Below are 26,280 nucleotides of genomic sequence, written 5' to 3' on the forward strand. Positions count from 1 at the left end.
TCAAATAGCTGATTTATGGCACACAAAACTTATTTTTAGTTTACCGTAAGCATTGCATAGTCATTAAACATTCTTCATAAAATTTATTCATTTCGAAGGGATAAAGTACTCCCCCCCCCCCCCCCCCCCCCCGGCCACAGTGCATTAATCTCAGGCAATGATTCATTTTAACTGAAGTACCAGGTGTGCTGGCTTATGCCTGTAATTCCAGTACTTTGGGAGGCCAAGGCGGGTGGATCACCTGAGGTCAGGAGTTCGAGAACCAGCCTAGCCAACATGGCGAAACTTTGTCTTTCCTAAAAATACAAAAATTAGCCAGGCATGGTGGTGGATGTCTGTAATACTAGCTACTCAGGAGGCTGAGGTGGGAGAATCACTTGAACCCAGGCGGCCGAGGTTGCAGTGAGCCAAAATTGCGCCACTGCACTCCAGCCTGAGTGACAGAGCAAGACTCTGTCTCAAAAAATAAAACAAACATTTTAATTGAAGTGATTTCTCTGATACTCCATTTCCCATGACAGGGAGGGGAGACAAAATTATAACCTAATAAAACCCAGAAAGTTTGTTTTCATTCCAGTATCAAATGAGGGCTTGACAAACAGTAGTAATTTACTCTATCCTGTGGACTTTTTCTCCATCTGGTGGACTTTTTCTCCTAGTATATACACACCACAAAAATTGTAAGTCAAGCTCTCATCTCTAACAGTTTAACGAGATGTCCTCGGCAATTTCACTTATTTAGCAAATATTTGGCAGACATCTATTATGTAGCAGACCCTTTACTCTCACACTGGGTATACACACCTGTAATTCCAGCAGTTTGGGAGGCTGAGGCGGGTAGATCACTCAAGGACAGGAGTTCGAGACCAGCCTAGCCAATATGGCAAAACCTCGTCACAACTAAAAATACAAAAAATTAGCTGGGCATGGTGGCGCACGCCTGAAATTACAGCTACTCAGGAGGCTGAGGCACGAGAATTGCTTTAACCTGGGATGTGAAGGTTGCTGTGAGCTGAGATCATGCCAATGCATTCCAGCCTGGGCGACAGAGCAAGACTGTGTCTCAAAAAAATAAAATAAAATTGCAAAACATGTTAAGTGCTAACAAGGAAATGACCAGGGAGCAGTTACATATGTAAAATAGAAAGATTCATAAAAACAGAGGCTAGAATCTCAATCCCCAACCCTTTTTATTTATTTTTATTTATTTATTTTTTATTTTTTTGAGGCAGTGGCTAACGGATGTAATCCCAGCACTTTGGGAGGCCATGGCGGGAGGACCACCTGAGGTCAGGAGTCGGAGACCAGCCTGGTGAAACCCTGTCTCTACCAAACATGGTGAAACCCTGTCTCTACCAAAAATAAAAAAAAATTAGTTGGGCATAGTGGCAGTCACCTGTAATCCCAGCTACTTGGGAGGCTGAAGCAGAAGAATCATTTGAACCTGGGAGCCGGAGGTTGCAGTGAGCCGAGATCGCGCAACTGCGCTCCAGCGTGGGCGACGGAGTGAGACTCTGTCTCAAAAAAAAGAAAAAGAAAAAAGCAACACAACAAATACTACTGCAGGCCACTGTGAAATATTTTTGTTATCTGAGATAACTATCAGTGTCATATTGTTACCCTTACCCATTGTTACTCTCTCATATTATTTCTCTTTCAACCCACTTCATCCTGTTAATTATCTTTGTTTTCTTTCTCTCTCTCTATTCTCCAGGACTTCGGTGAAAGATAACTTAAATAAAAGCAAGCCCCAGTTAACAGCTTTCAAAGCAAAAACATCCTAAGTTCAGATTTAAATGCAAACCATGAAATAAAGTGTTACACAAAATTTTAAGCTTTTCACAACTGCTAACAACTCTAACAACAGCAACAAAAAGGAAACACAACAGAGTTTGAGGCAGCAAGACTGCTCACACATTTAGGAAAGAACACAGCTACAAACGTTTTATGAAAATTTAACACAACTGTCCAGCAACAGTGGATTAGGTGGATCAACTATGGCCTATCTACACGAAATACTATGCAGCTGTTAAAAAGAAGTGAGGATGTAGGGCCGGGCGCGGTGGCTCACGCCTGTTATCCCAGCAATTTGGGAGACCGAGGCGGGTGGATCACGAGGTCAGCAGTTAGAGACCAGCCTGACCAACATGGTGAAACCCTGTCTCTACTAAAAATACAAAAAAACGAGATGGGTGTGGTGGTGGGCACCTGTAATCCCAGCGACTTGGGAGGCTGAGGCAGGAGAATCACTTGAAACCTGAAGGCAGAGGTTGCAGTGAGCTGAGATTGTGCCACTGCACTCTACCCTGGGCAATAAGAGCAAAACTCCGTCTCAAAAAAAAAAAAAAAAGAAGTGAGGATGCTCTCTATTAGCAGGTTTGGAATGATCTCTCAACATGTTAAATGAAAAAGTAAAGTAGGGAGGGAATAGAGGTTCATGCCTATAATCCCAGCACTTTGAGAGGCTGAGGTGGGCAGAATGCTTGAGCTCAGGAGTTCAAGACCAGCCTGGATAACATAGGGAGACCCCCATCTCTACAAAACAGTAACAACAACAAAATTAGTCAGGTGTGGAAGCATGTTCCTGTAGTCCCAAACTTTGGAGGCTGAGGTGGGAGGATAACATAGGGAGACCCCCATCTCTACAAAACAGTAACAACAGCAAAATTAGTCAGGTGTGGAAGCATGTTCCTGTAGTCCCAAACTTGGGAGGCTGACATGGGAGGATAACATAGGGAGACCCCCATCTCTACAAAACAGTAACAACAGCAAAATTAGTCAGGTGTGGAAGCATGTTCCTGTAGTCCCAAACTTGGGAGGCTGAGGTGGGAGGATCAATTGAGCCCAGGAGGTAGACGTTGCAGCGAGCCAAGATCGCATCACTGCACTCCAGCCTCGGCGAAAGAGTGAGACCCCCATCTCAAAAAAAAAAAAAAATTATAGTGAAAAATAGGTTATATAGTTTGCCACATTGTACCAGAAAAGGACGAAAACATATTTGCTTTCATTTACCTACATAAAAAACACTAGAGAGGGACACACACAGACTAAAAAAAAAGTAGTCGATTACTAACTTGGCAGTGGGGGTGGTAGACAGGATCATGGTGAGTATAAGACTTAATTTTGAACCACATATTACTTATTCAAAATATAATTTTTTTTTTAAAGAGGCAGAGTCTTTTACCAGGCTGAAGTGCAGTGGTGTGATGATAGCTCACTACAACTTCAAACTCCTGGGCTCAAGCAATCCTCTCCCCTGAACCTCCAAAGCTAGGACTACAGGTGCACGTCACTATGCCCGGCTAAATTTTTTCTTTTCTGTAGAAAGAGGCGGGGGGGGTCTCACTATGTTGCCCAGGCTGGTCTCAAACTCCTGGTCTCAACCAATCCTCCTGCCTTGGCTTCTCAAAGCAATCATTATTATTATTTTTTTTTTGAGACAGAGTCTCAGTCTACTGATCAGACTAGAGTGCAGTGGTGCAATCATGGCTCACAGCAGCCTTGACCCTTGGGCTCAAGCGATCCTCCCGCCCTGGCTTCCTGAGTAGCTAGGACTACAGGTACAACACCACTGTGTCCAGCTAATTTTTTAATTTTCTTGTAGAGACAGGGTATCATTTTGTTGCCCAGACTGGTCTTGAATTTCTGACTTCAAGTTATCCTCCTGCCTTGGTCTCCCAAAGTGCTGGGATTATAGGAAGGAGCCTGTAAGTGTCCTGAAAGTGCAAAAATTGTTGTTGTTGTTGTTTTGAGACAGAGTCTTGCTCTGTTGCCCAAGCTGGAGTGCAGTGACGTGATCTCGGCCCACTGCAACCTCCGCTTCCCGGGTTCAAGTGATTCTCCTGCCTTAGCCTCCCGAGTAGCTGGAACTACAGGCGCGTGACACCACACCCTGCTAATTATGGGGTTTCACCATGTGGGTCAGGCTGTTCTCGAACTCCTAATCTCGTGATCCACCTGCCTCGGCCTCCAAAAATGCTGGGATTACAGGCGTGAGCCACTGCGCCCGGCCAAAGTACAAAATTTTTAACAGGAATTTTTACGTCTTTTTATAAAGTCTATCTAAAAGTGGTCCAAAATTTTACTTTACATTTATAATTGCTTTAATTCTAGTCTTTTAAATCTTGTTCACTGAAACCACTTAGGTGTAATGCTATCTCAAGGTAATACCAATACCTTGTGTTTACCTTGGTTCCACTGAACACAAGGTACTGGTACTACCTCGAAACAGCATTATATATTGGTCAAAAGCACATCCTTTTTTAACCTTTTTTTCTTTTTCATTACAAGAACACAAAACCACTTAAAAAAAAAAAAAAAAAAACAGGGTCTCACTCTGTTGCCCAGGCTGGAGTCTGTCACCCAGGCTAGAGTACAATGGCGCAATCTTGGCTCACTACAACCTCCACCTCCCAGGTTCAAGCGATTCTCCTGCCTCAGCCTCCCAAGTAGGTGGGATTACAGGCATGCGTCACTATGCCCGGCTAATTTTTGCATTTTTTTGTAGAGACAGAATTTCGCCATGTTGGCCAGGCTGGTCTCAAACTCCTGACCTCAAGTGATCCGCCCACCTTGGCATCCCAAAGTGCTGGGACTACAGGCGTGAGCGCCACCGCGTCCGGCCTCACAACCACTTTTATTTATTTTTCATTAGTTTCCTTGAAGGGTATTCTGTGTCCAGTAGCCTTACCAGGAAGGCTGCTTCAGAATTTGACACAAACCATGCCACTGTTTCCACAGGTATGAGTTGCATTTCCCCAATTACTATAGTTTTGTTCCGTTTGCCTATGTTATTCTTTGCTTTATACACATAAGCACATCTCTTTAATAGAATTCAGTTTCACCTTGGGCTTAAACACTTTCAATTTTTTTTTTTTTTTTTTTGAGACGGAGTTTCATTCATCACCTAGGCTGGAGTACAATGGCACAATCTAGGCTCACTGCAACCTCCGCCTCCCAGATACAAGCAATTCTCCTGTCTCAGCCTCCTGAGTAGCTGGAACTACAGGCATGCGCCATCACACAGAGCTAATTTTTTGTATTTTTAGTAGAGACAGGGTTTCACCATGCTGGCCAGGCTGGTCTCGAACTCCTGACCTCAGGTGATCCACCCGTCTCGGCCTCCCAAAGTGCTGGCATTACAGGCATGAGCCACCGTGTCCAGCCAACATCTTCAATTTTAAGAAGAGGTGTATGCTCCTTTTGGCTCTGCAGACCTTACTTATAGCCAGGCCTTGGAAAGCAGCTGCCAAGACATTTACTTTTAGAAGTTCAGTTCTGTTCCCAGCAGGCCTCTACAGAACCTTGTGAGACAAGGACTCCCTCTGTCACCCAGGCTGGAGTGCAGTGGGGTGATCATGGATCACCGTAGCCACAACCTCTGGGGCTCAAGCAATCCTCCATCTCACTCCTCCACCACGTAGCTGGGACTTCAGGCACATGCTACCATGCCTGGCTTCAATACTGTTTTTCATTAGGGGAACGTAAATTTAAAACAGTGAGATACTACTACATAACTACCAAAACGGTTAAAATCCAAATCACTACAACTCCAAAAGCTGAAAGTGGAGCAATAATAATTCTCACTCATTACTGGTGGGAATGCAAAATGGTACAGCCACTTTGGAAGATCATTTGGCAGTTTCTTACACAATTAAATATAATCTTACCATATGATCTAACAATCACACTCCCTGGTATTTACTCAAATTACATGAAAACTTAAACGTCCACACAAAAACCTGCACATGGATGTTTACAGCCTTTACTCATAATTGTCAAAACTTGAAAGTAACCAAGATACCCTCCAAAAGGTGAACAGACAAACTGTGGCACATCCATAAATTGAATATTGTTCAGCACTAAAACGAAATAATCAACCCATAGAAAAGACAAGGAGAAGCCTTAAATACACTGCTACTAAGTGAAAAGGCTACATATTATATGATTCAAACTAAGGCAACCCTCTGTATCCAAGGGTTCCCCATTCACAGATTCAAACAATGGCAAGGCAAAAATATTCCGGAAAAAAAATAAAAATATATATATATTTTTTGAGACAGAGTCTCGCTCTGTCGCCCAGGCCAGAGTGCAGTGGCACAATCTCAACTCACTACAACCTCCGCCTCCCAGGTTAAAGCGATTCTCCTGCCCTCAGCTTCCCAAGTAGCTGGGATTACAGGCGCGTGCCAACACACCTGGCTAATTTTTGTATTTTTAGTAGAAATGGCGTTTCACCATATTGACCAGGCTGGTCTCAAACTCCTGACCTTGTGATCCACCTGCCTTGGCCTCCCAAAGTGCTGGGATTACAGTCATGAGCCACTGTGCCCAGCCAAAAAATAATCTTTAAAAATTATAGCAACTAGCCAGGTGCAGTAGCTGACACCTGTAATCCTAGCACTTTGGGAGGCCAAGGATGGCAGATCGCTTGAGCCCAGAAGTTCAAAACCAGCCTCAGCAACTTAGCAAAACTCTGTCTCTAGAAAAAATACAAAAATCAGCCAGGTGTGGTGGCAGGTGCCTGTAGTCCTAGCTACTCAGGAGGCTGAGGTGGGAGGATCACCTGAACCCGGAGATTGAGGCTGCAGTGAGCAGTGATTGTTTCACTGCACTCCAGCCTGGGTGACAGACTGAGACCCTGTCTCAAATAAAAATTTTTAAAAAGTGTAACAACTATTTACATAGCATTTAGATATTAGATAATTATAAGTAATCTAGGCCGGGCACACTGGCTCACGCCTGTAATCCCAGCACTTTGGGAGGCCGAGGCGGGCAGATCACGACGTCACGAGATCGAGACCATCCTGGCTAACAAGGTGAAACCCCATCTCTACTAAAAATACAAAAAATTAGCCGGGCAGTGGCGGGCGCCTGTAGTCCCACCTACTAGGGAGGCTGAGGCAGTAGGATGACGTGAACTCAGGAGGCGGAGCTTGCAGTGAGCCAAGATCGCGCCACTGTACTCCAGCCTGGGCGACACAGTGAGACTCCATCTCAAAAAAAAAAAAAAAAGTAATCTAGAGATTTAAAATATACAGGAAGATGTGCATAAGTTATAAATTCATTGTACTGAGGGCCTTGAGCATCTGAGATTTTGTATCCTGGAGGAGAACTCCTGGAACAAATTTCCCCCAAGGCTACCATGGGAAGGTATATGAATGTATTCTGGAAAAGGCAAAACTTTGGGGTAGGGGACTGCTTGTACTTTCTGCTAAATTTTGCTGTGAACCTAAATTGTCTTATGAGGGGCAGTGTGTACACACAAAAGCGAGCATACACAGTTATTCAGGCTGGGCACGGTGGCTCACACCTGTAATCCCAGCACTTTGGGAGGCCTAGGCGGGTGATCACTTGAGGTCAGGAGTTCAAGACCAGCCTAGCCAACATGGTGAAACCCCGTGTCTACTAAAAATACAAAATAACTAGCTGGGCATGGTGGTGCATGCCTGTAATCCCAACTACTCAAGGGGCTGAGGCAGGAGAATTGCTTGAACTCGGGAGGCGGAGGTTACAGTGAGCTGGGATCGTGCCCACTGCACTCCAGCCTGGGCAACAAAACAAAACTCTGCCTCAATTTAAAAAAAAAAAAGGAAATTAATTTAAATAAATTTAAAATCATTTTGTTAAAAAAAAAAAACTTAATAAAAATATATTTCAGGTCATGGGTGAAGAGTCTCTGTAGTCATGGCAACAGCCGAGGCAGGCTGCCTGCATACCAGCTGCCAGTGATGGGGAGAAGCTGCCAGTCTACATCAGCCTGGGCCATAGTAAGCTGCTGCCACGGGGCCAGCAGGGTGGGCACCATGTTGCATTCATCTCTGTACCCCCAGCATCTAGCAGTGTTGGCATGTAGTGGGCACTCAAAGAAATGTGTGTTGAATGAACAATTCCTGTGACAGGCAAGCGAACTTTATTCTTTCTCGACCCTTGTTCCTATGACACACCTCCTCCTGACTGTCACTGTCACTCCTTCAGAGCAGAGCTTCTCTAGGGAACCTGGATGGGAAACAACTATGGTAAAGGACATCCTGGGTGAAGAGGGATTGCACTTTGATGAGTTGAACAAGCTGTGGGTGTTGGACTCAGAGGTTACCCAGCAGACCATAGAGCTCAAAGAAGAGTGTAAGAACTTTGTGGACAAAACTGGCCAGTTTCAGAAAACAGTTGGTGGTTTAATTGAGCTTGTTGATCAACTTGCAAAATAAGCAGAAAATGAGAAGATGAAGGCTATGGTGCTCAGAACTTGCTCAAATCAATAGCAAAGCAGAGAGAAGCTCAACAACTTAGAACTCAGTAACTTCAAGCACTAACAGAAGAAAAAATTTAGGCAGGGCATAGTGGCTCACACCTGTAATCCCAGCATTTTGAGAGGCCAAGGTGGGCAGATCACCTGAGGTCGCGAGTTCGAGACCAGACTGGCCAACATGGTGAAACCCCATCCCTACTAAAATTCAAAAAATTAGTCGGGCATGGTGGCACACCTGTAATCCCAGCTACTCTGGAGGCTGAGGCATGCCAGGCATAGTGGCTCATGCCTTTAATCCCAGCACTCTTGAGACGCCAAGGTAAGAGGATCACTTGAGGCCATGATCTCAAGACCAGCCTAGACAACATAGAAAAACCCCATCTCTACTAAAAAAAAAAAAAAAGTAGCCAGGCGTGGTAGCACGTGCCTATAGTCCAAGCTATTTGGGAGGCTGACGTGGGAGGACCATTTGAACCCAGGAGTTTTAAGGCTGCAGTGAGCTACGATCGCACCACTGCATTCCAGCGTGGGCAACATAGCAAGACCCTGTCTCTTAAAAATAAATAAAATAATAGAAAATAATAATAATTTGGAATGGACAATGAATGGATAGAAGTACAGGTAAAACAAGACTGATCATGAGTCATTACTATTTAAGATGAGTGACAGATTTGTGGGAGGTCACGATACTATATTATTTTCGTACGTTTGAAACTTTTCATAAAAAAATTAAAGGAGAGTTATACATAATACAATCATATTTATGATAAAAAGGATAAACTGTTAAGAGGGGCAGTGGATGAAACAAACCTGTCAGGAGATTATCTCAAAGAATTCTGGCAGCAGGAGTACTCTGAACTAAGGCAATATTAGTACAGAAACAAAAAGCACAGATTAAATCAGTTACTTCCTTAGGTCAGCAGTCAGGCTTCATGGGCATTCTAAGCAAAATTTTCTTACCCTTTTTGAAAAAAAACTAGAAGAGGCTCCATAGCATTCATAATATATGCAAAGGGGACTATACAATCCCCCCAAAAAATCAAGAATCAGTGGATTAGAATATATTTTAGGATACTGATGTTATCTATATAACTTAGCCTTTTGAATCATTATAGTCCAGTTCACTCATTTTCTTTTTTTCTTTTTTAGATACAGGGTCTCACTGTTGCCCAGGTTGGTCTCCAACTCCTGGGCTCAAGTGATCCTCCCACTTCAACCTCCCAAAGTGCTGGGATTACAAGCGTGACAGATCTAAAAGTATACATTTAGGAACTTTATGAGAATTAAATGTATTGAAGAACCAAAAATAATGTCAGCCATATAGAAAGTGTTCAATAGGTCAGGCGCAGTAACTCATGCCTGTAATCCTAGCACTTTGGGAGGCCAAGGCAGGCAGATTACTTGAGGTCTGGAGTTCAAGACCAGCCTGGCCAACATGGTGAAACTCCGTCTCTACGAAAAATACAAAAATTAGCTGGGCTTGTTGGTGGGTGCTTGTAATTCCAGCTACTCAGAAGACTGAGGCATGAGAACTGCCTGAACCCAGGAAGTGGAGGTTGCAGTGAGTTGAGATAGCACCACTGTACTCCAGCCTGAGTGACAGAGCGAAAACTCTATCTCTAAAAAAAAAAAAGAAAGTGCTAAATAAATATTAGGTATTATCTGAAACTCCATTACATATACAGGTTTCCTATCACCATCTATTCTCTCAGCATTCTGTTAATTTGTTGTTTGTAACATTTTATTGGCCAGGCATGGTGGCTCATGCCTGTAATCCGAATACTTGGACTTTGGGAGGATGAGGTGGGAGAATCATTTGAGCCCAGGAGTTCGAGACCAGCCTGGGCAACAAACTGAGAACCCATCTGAACTAAAAATAAAAACAGCTTGGTGTGATAGTACATGTCTGTAGTCCCACCTACTCGGGAGGCTGCAGCAGGACGATCACGTGAGCTCAGGCAGCTAAGGCTACAGTGAGCCATGTTGGCAGCACTGCACTCCAGCCTCGGCAACAGAGCAGGACCCTCTCTTGAAAAAAAAATAAAATTATTTCTAGAGTATAAGCTCCCTGAGGACAAAGTCTTTGTCTCATACATCATTATACACCTAGGATCTAGCACAAAATTGCACTCAGATATCACCAAATAATCATGCTGGAATCAATAAAACTCACAGGCCATATGCAGGGGGAAGGTTCAATGACCTCTACAGTACTAGTGACGGGGAGGATAGTGTTAACTTTAATGTGGCAAGGAATAAAGAATGAGCAAGTGTGTTTTGTCAAGGGGAAGAGGCAGGCACTTGAGATTAACTGAATGGATGCATTGAATTGGAGGTAGAAAAACTAAACAGGAAGTTAGAAATACAAGGGACATCTGGACGCCAAAAATCTAGCAGTGGTTAAGAACATGGCCTCTACAGGCAGTCTAAGTTTAAATCCCAGTTCTACTGCCTCCTAGTTGCATAGATTACTTAACCTTTGGGCCGCGATATGCCAGTGTCAGAAAAAAGAAAAAAAAGACACCAATTATACCTGTATCAACCTCACTGAGTTGTTTTGAGAATTAAATGAATACTGAATGAATTAAATGAATACTGAAATACTGAAGCACTGAAATAACAATTAGGAAAGAGTAAATAAATGCTAGGTATTATTAAGATGGTACATAGTAGCTAAAAATCTGATTCTGAATATACAGTGAAAACATAAAATAGAACCAGAACCCCACATAACAACAACTGGGAACAAAAGAAAGAAAACATATGAAGAAAAGTAATAAGTGGACGACAGGAAAAACAGAGTGGAAGCAAAAGAAAATAATTTTGAAGAATTTGTTAACAGCAGAGTGTTGGTTAAGTACATATGGTTTATAAGGCCAAAGGATTTGGCAATTTGAAGGTCAATCATGAACAGAAAACATAGTGTTCTACAAAGTGTTTAGAAGGGAGGGGAGAAGAGAGCGAAAAGGCACACTATAAAGTGGGGTTAATGGGTAGTGGAGGAGCATAAAGAGAATTCTAGATCAGTGGTCCCTAAACTTCATTTCAAGGGCTTCAAAAAGAAACAGGGAATCTGACGCAAAGTAGTGGACTCCCTTAATACTATCAATAAATTTTTTTTTCACTATTATCACCATCATCTGAAAAAGAAAATGCCTAACAGTAAAAATGTATGAAGGCTAAAAATCCCAGAAAGGGAACACCTTTATGAAAAATCACTGTCGGCCGGGTGCGGTGGCTCACACGCCTGTAATCCCAGCACTTTGGGAGGCCAAGGTGTACAGATCACGAGGTCAGGAGATCGAGACCATCCTGGCTAACACAGTGAACTCCCGTCTCTACTAAAAATACAAAAAAATTAGCTGGGCGTGGTGGCAAGCACCTGTAGTCCCAGCTACTCGGGAGGCTGAGGCAGGAGAATGGCGTGAACCCGGAAGGCGGAGCTTGCAGTGAGCCGAGATGGCGCCACTGCTCTCCAGCCTGGGCAACAGTCGAGCGAGACACCGCCTCAAAAAAAAAAAAAAAAAAAAGAACACAAACTCTGACTACATTTTAGCTATGTCATATTTTTACACTTGGCAAACAAGCATTTTGTATATACCCAAAATCCACTTACTACATACAAACTATAAAGAAAAATATAAGGACACATTAGCAATATATATAAACTATGCCTTGCAGCAGCATCACGGGCGCTCAATAAAACTTTATTGAAATACACTCAAGTGGTGTAGGCCACGCAATATTAGATGAAGAATTACAAGTCAGATTCCACTCTATAAAAAAGTGCTAAGACAGTACATAATGGTTACAAGAGTGGTAATATGACCATAGGCTTTGGAATCAGACAGACCTGGGTTCAAATCTCAGCTGCAATACTTTATGGCTAGGTGACCTTGGCAAAATGATTTAACCTACCTAAATTTGTCTCCTCACCTGTAAAATAGGAATACCCACCTCATAAGGTTATAGTGCTGATTAAATGGCAGTTTCTAACTTTTAGAAGTCGTAACATGATAGATGTTGCTGCTTAAAGATCCTTAAGTTAGTAGGAGATATTTTGCTTAGACCTACTTGATTTCTTCATTTTTAAGGGGAGAATCTCCTGAATTTTCTATTTTCAGGGTTTTCAAAAGCTGGTCTGGAATAGTGATTTGCAAATCCTAGTGTCTTTTTCATGACAAGATTTTAATGACTCTACTATGAAATTACAAAAAAGCAAAGTGTAGTGTAGTGATTTTTCTCTTTAACAGGCACTACTGTGAAGAAAGAATCACTTGTAGAACTTTAAAAAATATGCAGGCCTCTTATCCTCTGGAGATTTGGATTGATCTAGGGCTTGAAGGAAATGGACTGTCTGTGGAATTTTGGTAATTCATGTTATATAAAAGTTAAGAAACCACTGTCCTACGACCTTACTAACAATGCTTTACCTGAGTCCAAGGTAAGGAAGAATCAGAGACAGAAGAGCTTCAAGACGTGATCCTTTGGTTTGGTTCCAAGTTTCTAAGACAGACCTTTACTCTAAATTCTTTTTACAGAGAACAGAATCATACTGCAAAGTTCCTTTTAATATCTTTCCCAAAGCCAGGGAAAATATTATTCCTCATTAAAATTTTACATCAATATGGGGTATTCCTTAAGTTCTTCATGTTCTCTATTGAAACTATTCAATAATTAACACTTTAAAAATATGTGTAGATGACAGTGCACCGGAGACTGTACATAATAATATGTAAGTTGTCTTATTTCTAGATTGTCTTTCTTAAAAATAAGTTTAAGTTTACAGTAAAAATCCACTGATGCTTCACTACACCCTCCCACAAATATGTATTCAACACATACATTTTAAAATACGCATCTCACAAGCAATGTCAGTAGACTGAAGGCACCTAAAGCAAATTCAATATTCCTGATGCAAACTAGAAAGCTTATTAACTAAGTTAACCCAACAAAACATTTTAAATATATAACTCAAAAAAAAAAAAAAAACCAACACCATCATGAACATTTTATTCCAAAAGAATCAGTATGAAATAAAGAGTCTAGAAACACTGTAGGACTTCTTCAAAACAAGAAAACAAACAAAAACTTAGGATGGCTAATAACAGTACTGTACCAATAGAACTGAAAGCAAGCAAGCAAGCAAAAGGAATCTTCCTTCAAACACTTTGCTGCTGCTGTTAAGAAGGCCTAGAAGGGAAAGCAAATGCTAGAGCAGGCAATAAAGGCTTCTTTAATATATAGTATAGGTTTTACTAATTTGGGCACAAGATATCTGTCTTCTCAGCTGCTTACATTAGTGAAGTTTATGGGTAAAAATGCAATTGCTAACTTGAAGAGTGTTAAAATCCAAACTTGCATACAATATAGTACAAAGGTCTAAGAAACCATAGCAGGGACTGGTGAAGTATTATTTAGTGAGCTTAGGCCTTACTGCATTTGTCAATCCAAATTTTAAAAACAAATGCCTTACTAACTTTACTCACACAGAAAATTAAGTTTGCAGTATGTAGTAGAAAGCTGTATACCAACAGAATTCTATAAATTTTAAGTATTTTAAAGCAGACTGTACACAACTTAAACCAGTTTTGACTTCAGCTTTTTTAAAGTTATGTAATTTTAAAGCCCAATATTATATCAAAACACAATTGTAAAGCACTGAAATGACTAACAAGTGTTACATTAAGACTTCATACAGTGTCAAACTACCCAAATATTTTTTACTTTTGAAAAGTTTAACTTCACCTACTTTGTGGAGTCATATAAAAGTTTACTAGTTCAGAACCAAACTAAAGAGATGCATATTTGAGGACACCCTTTCTAGTTAATCCAATCCTCCTCCTTTCAGCACTACATTTGCCTAACTATTCACCACAGGCATATGACATATATGACAGCAAATACTGCTTACCTCCTAAATATACAACAGTCTGAAGAACAGGTGCAATACTATTTAGACGCATGCTTTTTGCTTCTAAGCCTAAATTTGCCCTGGAAAGGTATTTAAAAATAAACACAAATACTCAAGAAAGTTGAATAATCCTTTCAAAAAGATGCAGCAATTTTGAGATCCAGGACATGAGCTGTTAACTACCAACAGCTTCCAAATGTGCAGCTTATCAAAGGTTCACATTATGAGGATCGAGTCAAGCTCAACTATGAAAGGTCCTGAGAACATCTCACTTTGCTTCTCCTGCAAAAGTAACATGATATAACTACGTTTCACTTCAAGCGAATATTAAATCTCTTCAGTCGTTTCATAAATACATCATCGATCGTCTGGTTTGGTTTTTTTATGGATAAACAAAGGGATGGGGAAAGCAGATCTAGTGAAGAGTACTGTAAAAACAAAAATTCAGTGCTGAAAGCGTTGATGAGTCATTAAGTAAGGAATAACTACAGAGAATCCAAGTGAGTAAGGCAGCATCTCAGGTAAGAAAGTACTTAAAGTTGACGATGGGAAATAAAACTTCACAGGTCAGTCCCAAGTCACTGTGCACCCTAGCAGCCCAGGAAAGAAGCGTGGCTGTCAAGGAGCAAGTGCGTACCAAGTCTGAGGGAGGGGGCCAGATACGCCAAATCGGAAAGGGGGGTGGTCCGGAAAAGGGGGGTAAGACGCCTATCCTAGTCCCTCTCTTCGGGCTCTTCATCTCAAGAGGAACAAACAAGAGCAAACTCAGTGTCGAGAGACCCCAAACCGGACTCTCCCACAGAGAGGTGCTCGGTCCCAAGCCCCGGAGGCCCGGGAAGGCCGCCTCCGGAGGAGCCCCCGCAGACGCCATACTAAAAGCCAAAATGGCTGCCCCGAGGAGGCCCGCACCGCGTAGCTAGTGAAGGTTGGGGAGCAAGCTTCTGCGGGAAAGAGGGAGGGGGACTCCAGGAAAAGCCGTTGAGAGGACCATCACAACCGGAGCAGCACAGGTAGGTTCCGCTCGGCCTCCCAAGGCGCCGGCTCCGGCTGAGGGAAGTCCCCGGCCCCACCCCCCAGCCGGGAACCCAGCCGCCGCAGCCGTCCCGCACACCGACCCCAACGAGGTACCTGCAGTTCGGCCCGTTCCACCTCCCAGTGCGCCCGCTCCATCTCGAACCGAGCCCACTCGTGCTGGATGTAGTGCAGTATCCCCGGGATAGTGTACTGCTGCGGCCGGGACAGCTCGGGGCCTGCCGCGGGACCCGCTCCCTCGGAGGCCGGAGGACCCCCGCCGCCCGCCGCTCCGTTCCCCCCGGGCGAAAGGCCCAGGTTCCCCCCAGGTCCCTGCTGCTGTCGGGGAGGGGCCGCCATCCCCGGGCCGCCACCACCGCCTCCGGCAAGCTCGTCCATTGTGTGTGGGGCCCCGGCCGGGGCGCAGGGTGAGACGCCGACAGCTGGGGGAAGGGCCGGAGAGGGTGGCCCCGCGCTGGCTGCGGGGCGGAGGCCGGCCGGGAGAGGGGCGGGGAAGGGGTCGTTGCTGTGTGCCTGCCGTGGGTCAGAGCAGGGAGCTGCCGGCCGCCGCCATTACAATCCCTCCTCCATCTGCCCGTCTCACTCACTCACTTTAGGGGAAGGGGGGGCCGCGGCGGGAGGGGTGGGGGGAGAGTTGGGAAGGGGATAGGCGGAGGGCCGTCACTAGCGCACAGCATGCTGGGTAGCGAACGCAGCCTCACGCTTAATCGCCAAATAGAGTCCGGCCTCACCCTACGCCGGCGCACTGAGAACGCAGCCCGGTCGCCGTTAGAGGGCGGGGAAAGAGCTCGGGCTCCGCCCCTAGGCCCTCCCTCAGACCCGATCTGGTGTCTGGCCGCAGCTACCGGACGCCGGGGCTCCGACTCTGACTTTTGGAAGCGAGGCGGCCTTAGGCTTCCTGGTTATCAGTTTCCTTCGAGCAGGCCGTCCCCAGGCGCTGTTTCCTTCCCAAGGGTCTCTCACCCGTGTGCCGGCCTTCTGAGCTGGTTGTTAACCTGGCTGGTCGCTCTGGCCGACCGCAGCCCGTCTCGGATTCCTGACGTTTCTTTTTCATTCTTTGAGTGTTTCAGGCAGTCCCAAGGGTGGGCCCTCTTTCCCTTCCTGTCACTCGCTCTGTCTCTGGTTTCTTAGAACCAGTCAGTTCTCTTCTGGCAAATAGCTAAGATCCTCCGGCTGTGGTTACTGATTCCTCGTCTCCGTCCTGAGCCTGGGCTTTGGTCCCATTTCTATGCGCTCGGTCGCCCGTCGTAACTTATTCCACTTTGCGTCCCCTCTTCTTTCCTTTTCTGGAATGGGTTGTGGGGGGGTTGGGAGAGGGGGAGGAGCGATTGTTTTTTTTCTTGGGAGAAGAGGTAGTGAATTCCTTTAGATCTTGACGATGATGAGTAGAGAGAGAAAAGTTTGAAGGAGACTGGCTAGACTAGCAATTTGATACGGTAGAAATGAATGGGCTCACAAATATTGTCATCAATAGACTGTTTTGATCGAAACAGAAAATAAAAGCACTGTGAGTACAACTTAAAATCCCAGATAAATGTTCTCCTGGGTCATTAAATGTTTAAGTGAATATGGCCGGGCGCGGCTGCTCAAGCCTGTAATCCCAGCACTTTGGGAAGCCGAAGTGGGCGATCACTTGAGGCCAGGAGTTCGAGACCAGCTTGGCCAACATTGTGAAACCCCATATCTACTAAAAATACAAAAATTAGCCGGGCGTGGTGGCGCACACCTGTAGTCCCAGCTCCTGGGGAAGCTGAGGCACGAGAATTGCTTGAGCCCAGGAGGCTGAGGTTGCAGAGAGCCGAGATCGCACCACTGCACTCCAGCCTGGGCGACAAAGCGAGACTCCGTGTCGGAAAAAAATATAAAAAAGTTTGAGTGAATGTAACATACACATAAGAGACAAGGCTAATATTTTAAGTACAATAGTGGATATTTTTATGTGCTCAGTTTCCTAGAAAATATCCTAATGCACTAGTATGTTTCTAAAAATTAATACAGCTAAGAAGCATTTGTTTGAAAAATAAGACAAAAATAATTAACAACATAAGGAAATTAGGTTCAGTAATTATATTAATAGCGATGCAGGAAAATTGCACTGAAAATTTGTTACTTTTTAAAATTTTTTTTCTTTACTGCAAAAGCCAGTAAAACTTGTGCTATGGAGTATGCACTACCAACCAATCAGGAAGTAATTTCAAAAGAGATAAAGTAATGCATCTTATTTTATCACGTCTGCTTTACTGTTATTAGAGTTTAATGGAAAGCAGGTTGGACTTGTTAATCATGCTGCCATGTTTTATTTCGATATGAAATGAGATCTTAGATCGCAGTACTATAATGTTAAGGACCATTTCTTCAAATTATTATTTTATTTATTTATTTTTTGAGACAGGGTCTCACTCTGTTGCCTGGGCTGGAATGTAGTGGTGTGATCTCTGCTTGTTGCAACCTGGAGCTCCCTGGCTGAGGTGGTCGTCCCACTTCAGCCTCCTGAGTAGCTGGGACTACAGGCGTGCATCCACCAAGCCCAGCTAATGTTTGTATTTTTTGTAGAGACAGGGTTTTGTCATGATGCCCAGGCTAGTCTCCAACTCCTGGCTCAAGTGGTCCACCCGCCTTGGCTTCACAAAGTGTTAAGATTACATATTTCTTCAAATTATTAAAGTACTATTTATCTTATAGTTACCAACATGCAACCTGTTTATTCATCCATTTCCTTTTTAGGGGGCCTCATAGCACGTAAAAAGCTCAGAAAAATTATGCTGCCTCAAAGACACACACACACACACACACACACACACACACACACACACACACACACACACACACACACACACACACACATTTGTGGCCAGGTGCGGTGGCTCACACCTATAATCCCAGCACTTTGGGAGGCGGAAGCGGGCAGATCACTTGAGCTCAGGAGTTGGAGACCAGCCTGGCCAACATGGCAAAACCCCATCTCTACCAAAAAGTACAAAAATTAGCTGGGTGTGGTGGCGCTTGCCTGAAATCCCAGCTACTCTGGAGGCAGAGGTGGCAGTGAGCCGACATCATGCCACTGCACTCCAGCCTGGGTGAAAGAGAGAGTGAGATTCCATCCCAAAAACAACAACAACAAAAAAAAACATTTGTGAGAATGGTTGACCTGATGATAGCATCAAAAGAAGACTAACATGCACACTTATATGTCCCACTGGTACCTTGAGCTTAAGGAAAGACTGGATTTATTATCCTTTTTGTCTCCTCACCTACCCTCAAAACAAATACAAAATCTCTACTTCTATTATCTACCTTATTGAGTGACACTACATCCAAACTTGAAGCCTAGCAGTCATTCTACTACCTTTCACTCAGCCCCCGCAATCCAGTTTCATTCTCAGTAATATCTTTCCTATGGATTCTATTATCTCTCTTTATACTTGAGTTTAAACGTTCCCACCGCCATTCTGCCCCCACTTTGCACTATCACTGCTGCCTGATTGATCTTCCTAAAACGAAGTAATGATTCTGTCATTCCTCTGTTTAACATAGTTTCGTGATTTCTAAATTTAGAATAAAGCCCAAATTTTAACATAAGCATATAAATTGATCTAGATCCATCCTATAACCTAATCTACCATAACACCATCATGCCACCTCATTCTTCTCTTCAGCCAAACTGCCACTGTTTTTGGTTCCTCAAATGTGTAATGCTATTTCATTCCACAGTAATTTAACACATACTGTGCCCCATTGCCTGTCTTCAAAAACTCAGCTCAGATCAGGCACAGTGGCTCACGCCTGTAATCCCAACACTTTCGGAGACAGAGATGGGAGGATGGCTTAAGCCTAGGAATTCGAGACCAACCTGGGCAACATGGCAAAACCCTATCCCTACTAAAAATACAAAAATTAGCCAGAGTGGCCACATGAGTCTGTAGTCCCAGCTACTCTGGAGGCTGAGATGGGAGGATCACCTGAGCCCACGAGGTCCAGGCTGCAGTGAGCCACAATTGCATCATTTACGCCACTGCACTCCAGTCTGGGCAACAGAGCAAAACCCTGTCTTAAGACAAACAAAACCCTCCCCCCCCCCCACACACACACACACAAAACTCAGCTCAAGCATTATTTTGTCCAAGAAGCCTCCATATCCCTGAATTCTTTTGACTCACTATTCTATTCTAGTAGCCTCCCTCCCGTGCTTATCTCTTTTTTCCTTTAATCTTTTTTTTTTTTTCTTTTTTGAGACTGGATCTCACTGTGTCACCCAGGCTGGAGTGCAGTGGCACGATCTTGGCTCACTCCAGCTTCAGCCTCCCCAGCTCAAGCAATCCTCCCACCTCAGCCTCCTAAGTAGCTGGGATGGGACCACAGGCATGTGCCACCATGCCCAGCAAATAATTTTGTATTTTTTATAGAGATGGGTTTTCACCATGTTGCCCAGGCTGGTCTTGAACTCCTAGCAAAGTGCTGGGGTTACAGGTGTGAGCCACTGCACAGGGCCTTGTCTCTTTAATACTTTTTACACTATATTTACACCATCTGTGTACTGATCAGTAACACTCATACTAAACACTCTAAAAGCAATACTTATACATAATGAGTACTCAATTTTTGCTTTATTCCTTTCTATTTTTTGTAGAGAGGGAATCTCACTATGTTGCCCAGGCTGATCTTAAACTCCTGGGCTCAATCTATCCTCCCATCTCAACCTCCTGAGTAGCTAAAACTACCTGTACACAACATCACTCCAGGCTATTTTTTGTTTTTAATTTTTTGTAGAGATGGGAGTCTCACTGTATTGCCAAGGTTGGTCTCTAACTCCTGGCCTCAAGCAGTCCTCCTTCCTTGGCGTCCCAAAGTGGTAAGATTACAGGCATAAGCCACTGAGCCCAGCCTGTTTTTTTTATTTTTTAAGAAGTACTGATTGGCTACGATTTTTCTGCTCCCTGCTGATCCACTGTGACCCAGACACGTAATCTCTGCCTTCACAGAGTTTCTAGTCTAATTTTAGGCAAATTACTTAGCACCAACCACTCTGGCTTCCTCAATATTTTGTCCTGATCTGTCTTGAAACTACCTTTCTTGAAGCTTCAAGTGTGCTGTCTATTGAAAGAAGTCCAACGGAATGTGTCTACGTTCATTTTAATCATGGTTTTATAAATATCAATAATACAATTGATATGGTTTAGCTCTGTGTTCCGACCCAAGTCTCATCTCCAATTGTAATCCCCACGTGTCAAGGGAAGGAGGTTATTGGATCATGGGGACGGTTTCCCCCATGCTGTTCTCGTGATAGTGAGTTCTCAGGAGATCTGTTGGTTTTATAAAGGGCTCTTCTCCCTTCACTTTCTCCTGTCTCTCCTGCCCTTCATGTAAGATATACTTGCTTCCCCTTCTGCCATGATTGTAATTTTCCTGAGGCCTCCCCAGCCATGCAGAACTGTGAGTCCATTAAACCTCTTTCTTTATAAATTACCCAGTCTCAGGGAAGTTCTTTATAGCAGTATGAAAACGGACTAATACAGCAGTCTTTGACTTCATCCTTCCTAGACCATAAAGTCATTTATCTGCAGGATTGCAGCCTTGTAGAAGGGAAGGACCTATACCCCTCTTGTTCAAAACTGTACCCCAAGAGTCTGGGAAAGGATGGATCTTCAAATGTTTGATGAATAACTCAAATTTAGACAAGACTAATATGAATATTTTTTCTTCACATCAATCATTTTTATTAGTTGTTACTGTCATTATAACAGTTGTCTCTTAAAGTTCAATAACCAGAACTGCCCTGAGTTTTAAAAGTAAAGAACGCCAATATTTCCTCCTCTATTGGAAAAATATTTTGTAAACTCTTGATGTTGTGCTTTGGTTCATGATTCCTGATGACACTCTGGAGAGAGCTTCTAGAATCTTGTCCTCTGTAGATAATGAGCTCCCCCAAGCCACATTATCACCTACAACTCACCTAACTGGAACTGTCTCCCTAAACTGTGGCTGAGTCATTTCCTCTCTTAAAGCTCACCTTTGAAACTTCCTATTTGTTCTATCCTTTCATCAGTCCTGTTCATGCCTCCTCCATGCCCATAGATTCTCCCAGTTTCAATCTGTTGCTGATAATCTTCAACAATCCCTATTTGCCAGCCTGTGCAACATGGGGAGACCCCATCTCTACAAAAAATAAAACAATTAACTGGGCATGGTGGCAGGTGCCTGTAGTCCCAGCTACTTGAGCGCGGGAGGTTGAGTCTGCAGTGAGCTATGATCATACCACTGGGTGCCCAGCCTGGATGACAGAGTGAGACCTTGTCCCAAAAAAAAAAGAAAAAAGAGCTGGGCGCGGTGACTCATGCCTGTAATCCCAGCACTTTGGGAGGACGAAGCGGGCAGATCATCTGAGGTCAGGAGTTCGAGACCAGCCTGGCCAACATGGTGGAATCTCATCTCTACTAAAAATACAAAAAATTAGCCAGGCATGGTGGCAGGCGTCACCTTTGAAACTTCCTAAATAGGGTGTCTAATCTTGGACACTGTGTGCTTATTCTATTTTGGACCAGAGAGGGACTTGTCATATTTCATGTGCAAGTATTATGTCAACAAAGATAGGTTAAGGAATTCCAGGCTTTTAAATAAATCAGGAGTAGATAAAACTCAAATGTCTTCTTATCAGTTGTTACAATACCTGATGTTCAAAGAGTGTTGACCCGGCCTCTGAGGACTGTATAGCTCCCTGTAATTACTCACCCAGAATGTACAGTTTTTTTTTTGAGATGAAGTCTCACTCTGTTGTTGCCCAAACTGAGGTGCAGTGGTGCGATCTCGGCTCACTGCAACCTCCACTTCCTGGGTTCAAGCGATTCTCCTGCCTCAGCCCCAAGCAGCCTCCCAAGTAGCTGGGACTACAGGCATGTGCCACCATGACTGGCTAATTTTTCTATTTTTAGTAGAGACAGGATTTCACTATGTTGGCCAGGCTGGTCTTGAACTCCTGACCTCATGATCCGCCCGCCTCGGCCTCCCAAAGTGCCGGGATTACAGGCGTGAGCCACCACGCCCAGCCTCGTACAGTTTTATATCTTGCTGACTAGGTACCTGGCATCCTTCTACCAAAGAGTTCAAATCAATTCACAAACACTAATCTAGTCATCTTTTTTGCATCATCTGCAAAGGCTACAACAAGTATTCTTATCTCCACAGTGAAGAAAGAAAGCTGAAGAGCTCTTGGTCACTTCAGTAAGTATTTAGTAGAAGTTCTCGCTCTTTACATCAGTGAGTGTATATGTGTATTTGGAAACTAGAAAGTCTCCCTGCACAGTTCTGCCTACTGTCATCCTATCAATGGGTTCAATATTACTGTCTCTGGTTCTCAAATCATTTACATGTTTGAAATTATTTTTAGATAGTTTTGGGGTGATCCAGTCACTCAGGGAAATGACATAGTGTTTAATTTTTTTTTTGAGACAGAGTCTCGCTCTGTTGCCCAGGCCGGAGTGCAGTGGCGTGATCTCGGCTCACTGCAACCTCTGCCTCCCGTGTTCAAACAATTCTCCTGCCTCAGCTTCCTGAGTAGCTGGGACTACAGTCATGAGCCACCATGCCCAGCTAATTTTTGTATTTTTAGTAGAGACAGGGTTTTACCATGCTGGCCAGGCTGGTCTTGAACTCCTGACCTCGTGATCCACCCGCCTTGGCCTCCCAAAGTGCTGGGATTACAGGCGTGAGCCACTCCGCCCGGCATAGTGTTTACATTTAGAAACAGAGAGGGCAAGCAAAGTATTAGATCCCAGAGGAAGATCTTTAAGAAGAGCTGACATGTGTTCAGAAACCAAAGGAGCAAAATGTTTAATGCATGTGGAACAGAAAGGAGGCAGCTTTGACCTGCACCATGCTTTAACCTTCCAAATAAGATCTACTTGTCATTATAGTGATTGACTTTGGCTAAGAAAATTGTAGAAACACAGGCAGGGCACTTGAACCCTTTGGATAATATTCTGTGAGGAAAAGGAAAAAGACCTTCACAGATTATAGAAAATAGATACCAAACCTTTAGGAAACTCAGCATGCTGTATAAAATTTTAGTCCAAGTTCATTCTGTAATTGTCTCCTGGGTATGAGTAAGAAAAAAAATAGGCTGTGATAATATTGTTTAATAGCTAACTCATAGAGATGTCAAAATTGAAAAGAAAAAAAAGGATTGCCTGGAGCCAGGTCCCTCCTGGACATTGGCTAAGAATGAACAACCAGGTCTGTAAACATAAGAGCAAAGTGACTGGAAAATGTGACTAATTGGTAAATTGCCAAAAGTTTGCTAGGTAATAATTTAACAGGCTTGGTTTGTCTCTCATTGAAGCAGCAGGGTGAGTATTCCAAAGAATGACACCAAACATGCACACCTGGCCCAGTAAATCTATGCTAAAGACAGTGTTCCTTTGGAGAATATGTTAAATTGGCAAAAAGTCACAAAAACATATTTTTTATAACAGCATATTTTTAAATGATGGTAACGTTTAGTTTTGGCTTTCTGTTAGTAGAAAGTACGTGACAATTATCTTAACAAAAAAAGACTGAAGAATTCTTTATAGGCATTTAAAATAACTCCTACTGCTCTTTGCTTCTTTTGTTTTATAGTTTTTATAGTTTCATAACAATTGGATATTTTAAATTGTGTTATACAGTGTTGTAGGCTGGGCACAGTGGCTCACGCCTGTAATCCCAGCACTTTGGGAGGCCGAGGCGGGAGGATCACGAGGTCAGGAGATCGAGACCATCCTGGCTAACACGGTGAAACCCTGTCTCTACTAAAAATACAAAAAAATTAGCCGGGCGCAGTGGTGGGCGCCTGTAGTCCCAGCTATTCGGGAGGCTGAGGCAGCAGAATGGCGTGAACCCGGGAGGCGGAGGTTGCAGTGAGCCGAGATCGCGCCACTGCACTCCAGCCTAGGCGACAGAGCGAGACTCCGTCTCAAAAAAAAAACAAAACAATACAGGGTTGTGCATAGACTTTTTTTTTTGGGAAACAAAGTCTCACTACATTGCCCAGGCTGGTCTCGAATTCCTGGCCTCAAGGGATCCTCTTGCCTCAGCCTCCCAAAGTGCTGGGATTACAGGCATAAGCCACTACACCTGTGCCTAGAAGTTTTGTACTTAACTTTTTTTTTTTTTTTTTTAGACAGTCTTGTTCTGTCACGCCCAGCCTGGAGTGCAGTGGTGTGGTCTCGGCTCACTGCAACCTCCGCCTCCCGGGTTCAAGCGATTCTCCCACCTCAGTCTACCAAGTAGCTGGGATTACAGGCACCCGCCACCACGCCCAGCTAAATTTTTTTTTTTTTTTGTATTTTTAGTACAGACAGGGTTCCACCATATTGGTGGCCAGGCTGGTCTCGAACTCCCGACCTCAGGTGATCCGCCTGCCTTGGCCTCCCAAAGTGCTGGGATTACAGGCATGAGCCACCGTGGCCAGCCCCACTTAACTTTTTGTTTTGAAGAACTTCAATTATGGAAAAACAACAACAAAAATCTAATGAACTCCAGTTACAAGATTTTGCCATTCTTATTTCATCTACTCTACTTTTTTTCTGTGTGAAGAAATGTTTAATGTAAATACCAGACGTTATATTATTTCATTAGTACATAGTTCTCTAAGTATCTTTAACAGATTAGTTTTTGCTTCTTTTTTTTAACAAAACACCATACCATTATCACACCTACAAAATTAATGGTAATTCCTTTTTTTTTTTTTTTTTTTTTGAGATGGAGTCTAGCTCTGTCGCCAGGCTGGAGTGCAGTGGTGCAATCTCTTCTCACCGCAACCGCCACCTCCCAGGTTCAAGCAATTCTCCTGCCTCAGCCTCCCGAGTAGCTGGGATTACAAACACGCACCGCCACACCCAGCTAATTTTTGTATTTTTAGTAGAGACGGGGTTTCACCATGTTGGCCAGGATGGTCTTGATCTCCTGACCTTGTGATCTGCCCACCTCAGCCTCCCAAAGTGCTAGGATTACAGGTGTAAGCAACCATGCCCAGCCAGTAATTCCTTTTTACAATCTAATCCTCAGTCCATATTTGATTTCCCCCAATATCTCAAAAAACAATTTTTTTAAAAAAAGATAGTAGTAATTCCAAATTAGGATCCAAACAAAATCCATACATTTCATTTGGTTGTTATATCTTTAGGTCTTTTTTTTTTGAGACGGAGTCTCGATCTGTCACCCAGGCTGGAGTGCAGTGGTGCGATCTCGACTCACTGCAACCTCCGCCTCCCAGGTTCACTCCATTCTCCTACCTCAGCCTCCTGAGTAGCTGGGACTACAGGCGCCCGCCACCACGCCCGGCTAATTTTTTGTATTTTTGGTAGAGACGGGGTTTCACCATGTTAGCCAGGATGATCTTGATCTCCTGACCTGGTGATCTGCCCGCCTCGGCCTCACAAAGTGCTGGGATTATAGGTGTGAGCCACCGTGCCCGACCAGAGACCAGGTGATTTATCCTGGAGAATTTCCCACATTTGGATAATTACAATTATGTTATCATTTAATATATTCTTTCCTCCTCCATATTTTCTATTTTTATTTTTAAAAAATAATCTAATATATTGTTGCGTCACGAATTAGTAACAAAAAAGAAAAAAATAATAATTTAATAATTTGTTCAATAGCAATAGATAACCAAAAAATAAATAAAAAGAAAAAACTAATAATCTAAAATTTTTGGTAGAGATGGGATCTCACCCAGGCTGGCCTCAAATTCCTGGGCTCAAGCAATCTTTCCATCTTGGCCTCCCAAAGTGCTGGGGTTACAGGCGTGAGCCACCATATCTGGCCCATATTTTTTATGAAGTGTTTATTTTTTATTTTCTTGGCAAGAAAATGCTTATTTGGGGATACAGCATATTTCCTGTGGCATCACACCAGCTGGCACATAATGTCTAGTTATCTGAATTTTAGTAATGTTACTAAATTTGATTAGCCTGACCTAGCTATTATTGTCAGCTTTACCTAGCTAGCTATTAACATACATACTGTATTCTACCTTGCTCAGTGAAGGGCCTGTCCTGCAAAGGAAATTCCACTAGGTGTTTCTGGGAGCTTTAGGCTCATTCCCTTG

General features: G+C 43.5%; 3 protein-coding genes across 7 annotated transcripts in view; 2 read left to right on the plus strand and 1 right to left on the minus strand.

The window, feature by feature from the left end:
- STRN3 (striatin 3) overlaps positions 1 to 15,912 on the minus strand; it is a 130,070-nt gene extending 114,158 nt beyond the window's left edge. The window contains exon 1 of one of the 4 annotated variants that reach the window (XM_024231586.3): positions 15,291 to 15,912. In XM_024231586.3, the coding sequence (XP_024087354.1) occupies positions 15,291 to 15,572 (282 nt within the window). In that variant the 5' untranslated portion in view covers positions 15,573 to 15,912. The remainder of the gene's footprint in view (positions 1 to 15,290) is intronic. The other 3 variants (XM_002824642.5, XM_024231584.3, XM_024231585.3) reach the window with 3 other exon arrangements.
- LOC103892331 (intraflagellar transport protein 20 homolog) lies at positions 8,016 to 8,227 on the plus strand. The gene has a single exon (XM_054529973.2). The coding sequence runs from the start codon at positions 8,016 to 8,018 to the stop codon at positions 8,205 to 8,207; it is 192 nt and encodes a 63-aa protein (XP_054385948.1). The 3' UTR covers positions 8,208 to 8,227.
- AP4S1 (adaptor related protein complex 4 subunit sigma 1) overlaps positions 14,842 to 26,280 on the plus strand; it is a 66,813-nt gene continuing 55,374 nt past the window's right edge. The window contains exon 1 of one of the 2 annotated variants that reach the window (XM_003780692.4): positions 14,842 to 15,172. The gene's annotated coding sequence lies outside the window, so the exon portion shown is untranslated. The remainder of the gene's footprint in view (positions 15,173 to 26,280) is intronic. The other variant, XM_024231587.3, reaches the window with a different exon arrangement.

The sequence above is a fragment of the Pongo abelii genome, chromosome 15, assembly GCF_028885655.2.
Source record: "Pongo abelii isolate AG06213 chromosome 15, NHGRI_mPonAbe1-v2.0_pri, whole genome shotgun sequence".
NCBI lineage: Eukaryota > Metazoa > Chordata > Mammalia > Primates > Hominidae > Pongo > Pongo abelii.

Bases quoted from the DNA above. Each gene is read 5' to 3' on its own strand.
- LOC103892331 (XM_054529973.2), top strand. From the start codon at position 8,016: ATGGTAAAGGACATCCTGGGTGAAGAGGGATTGCACTTTGATGAGTTG.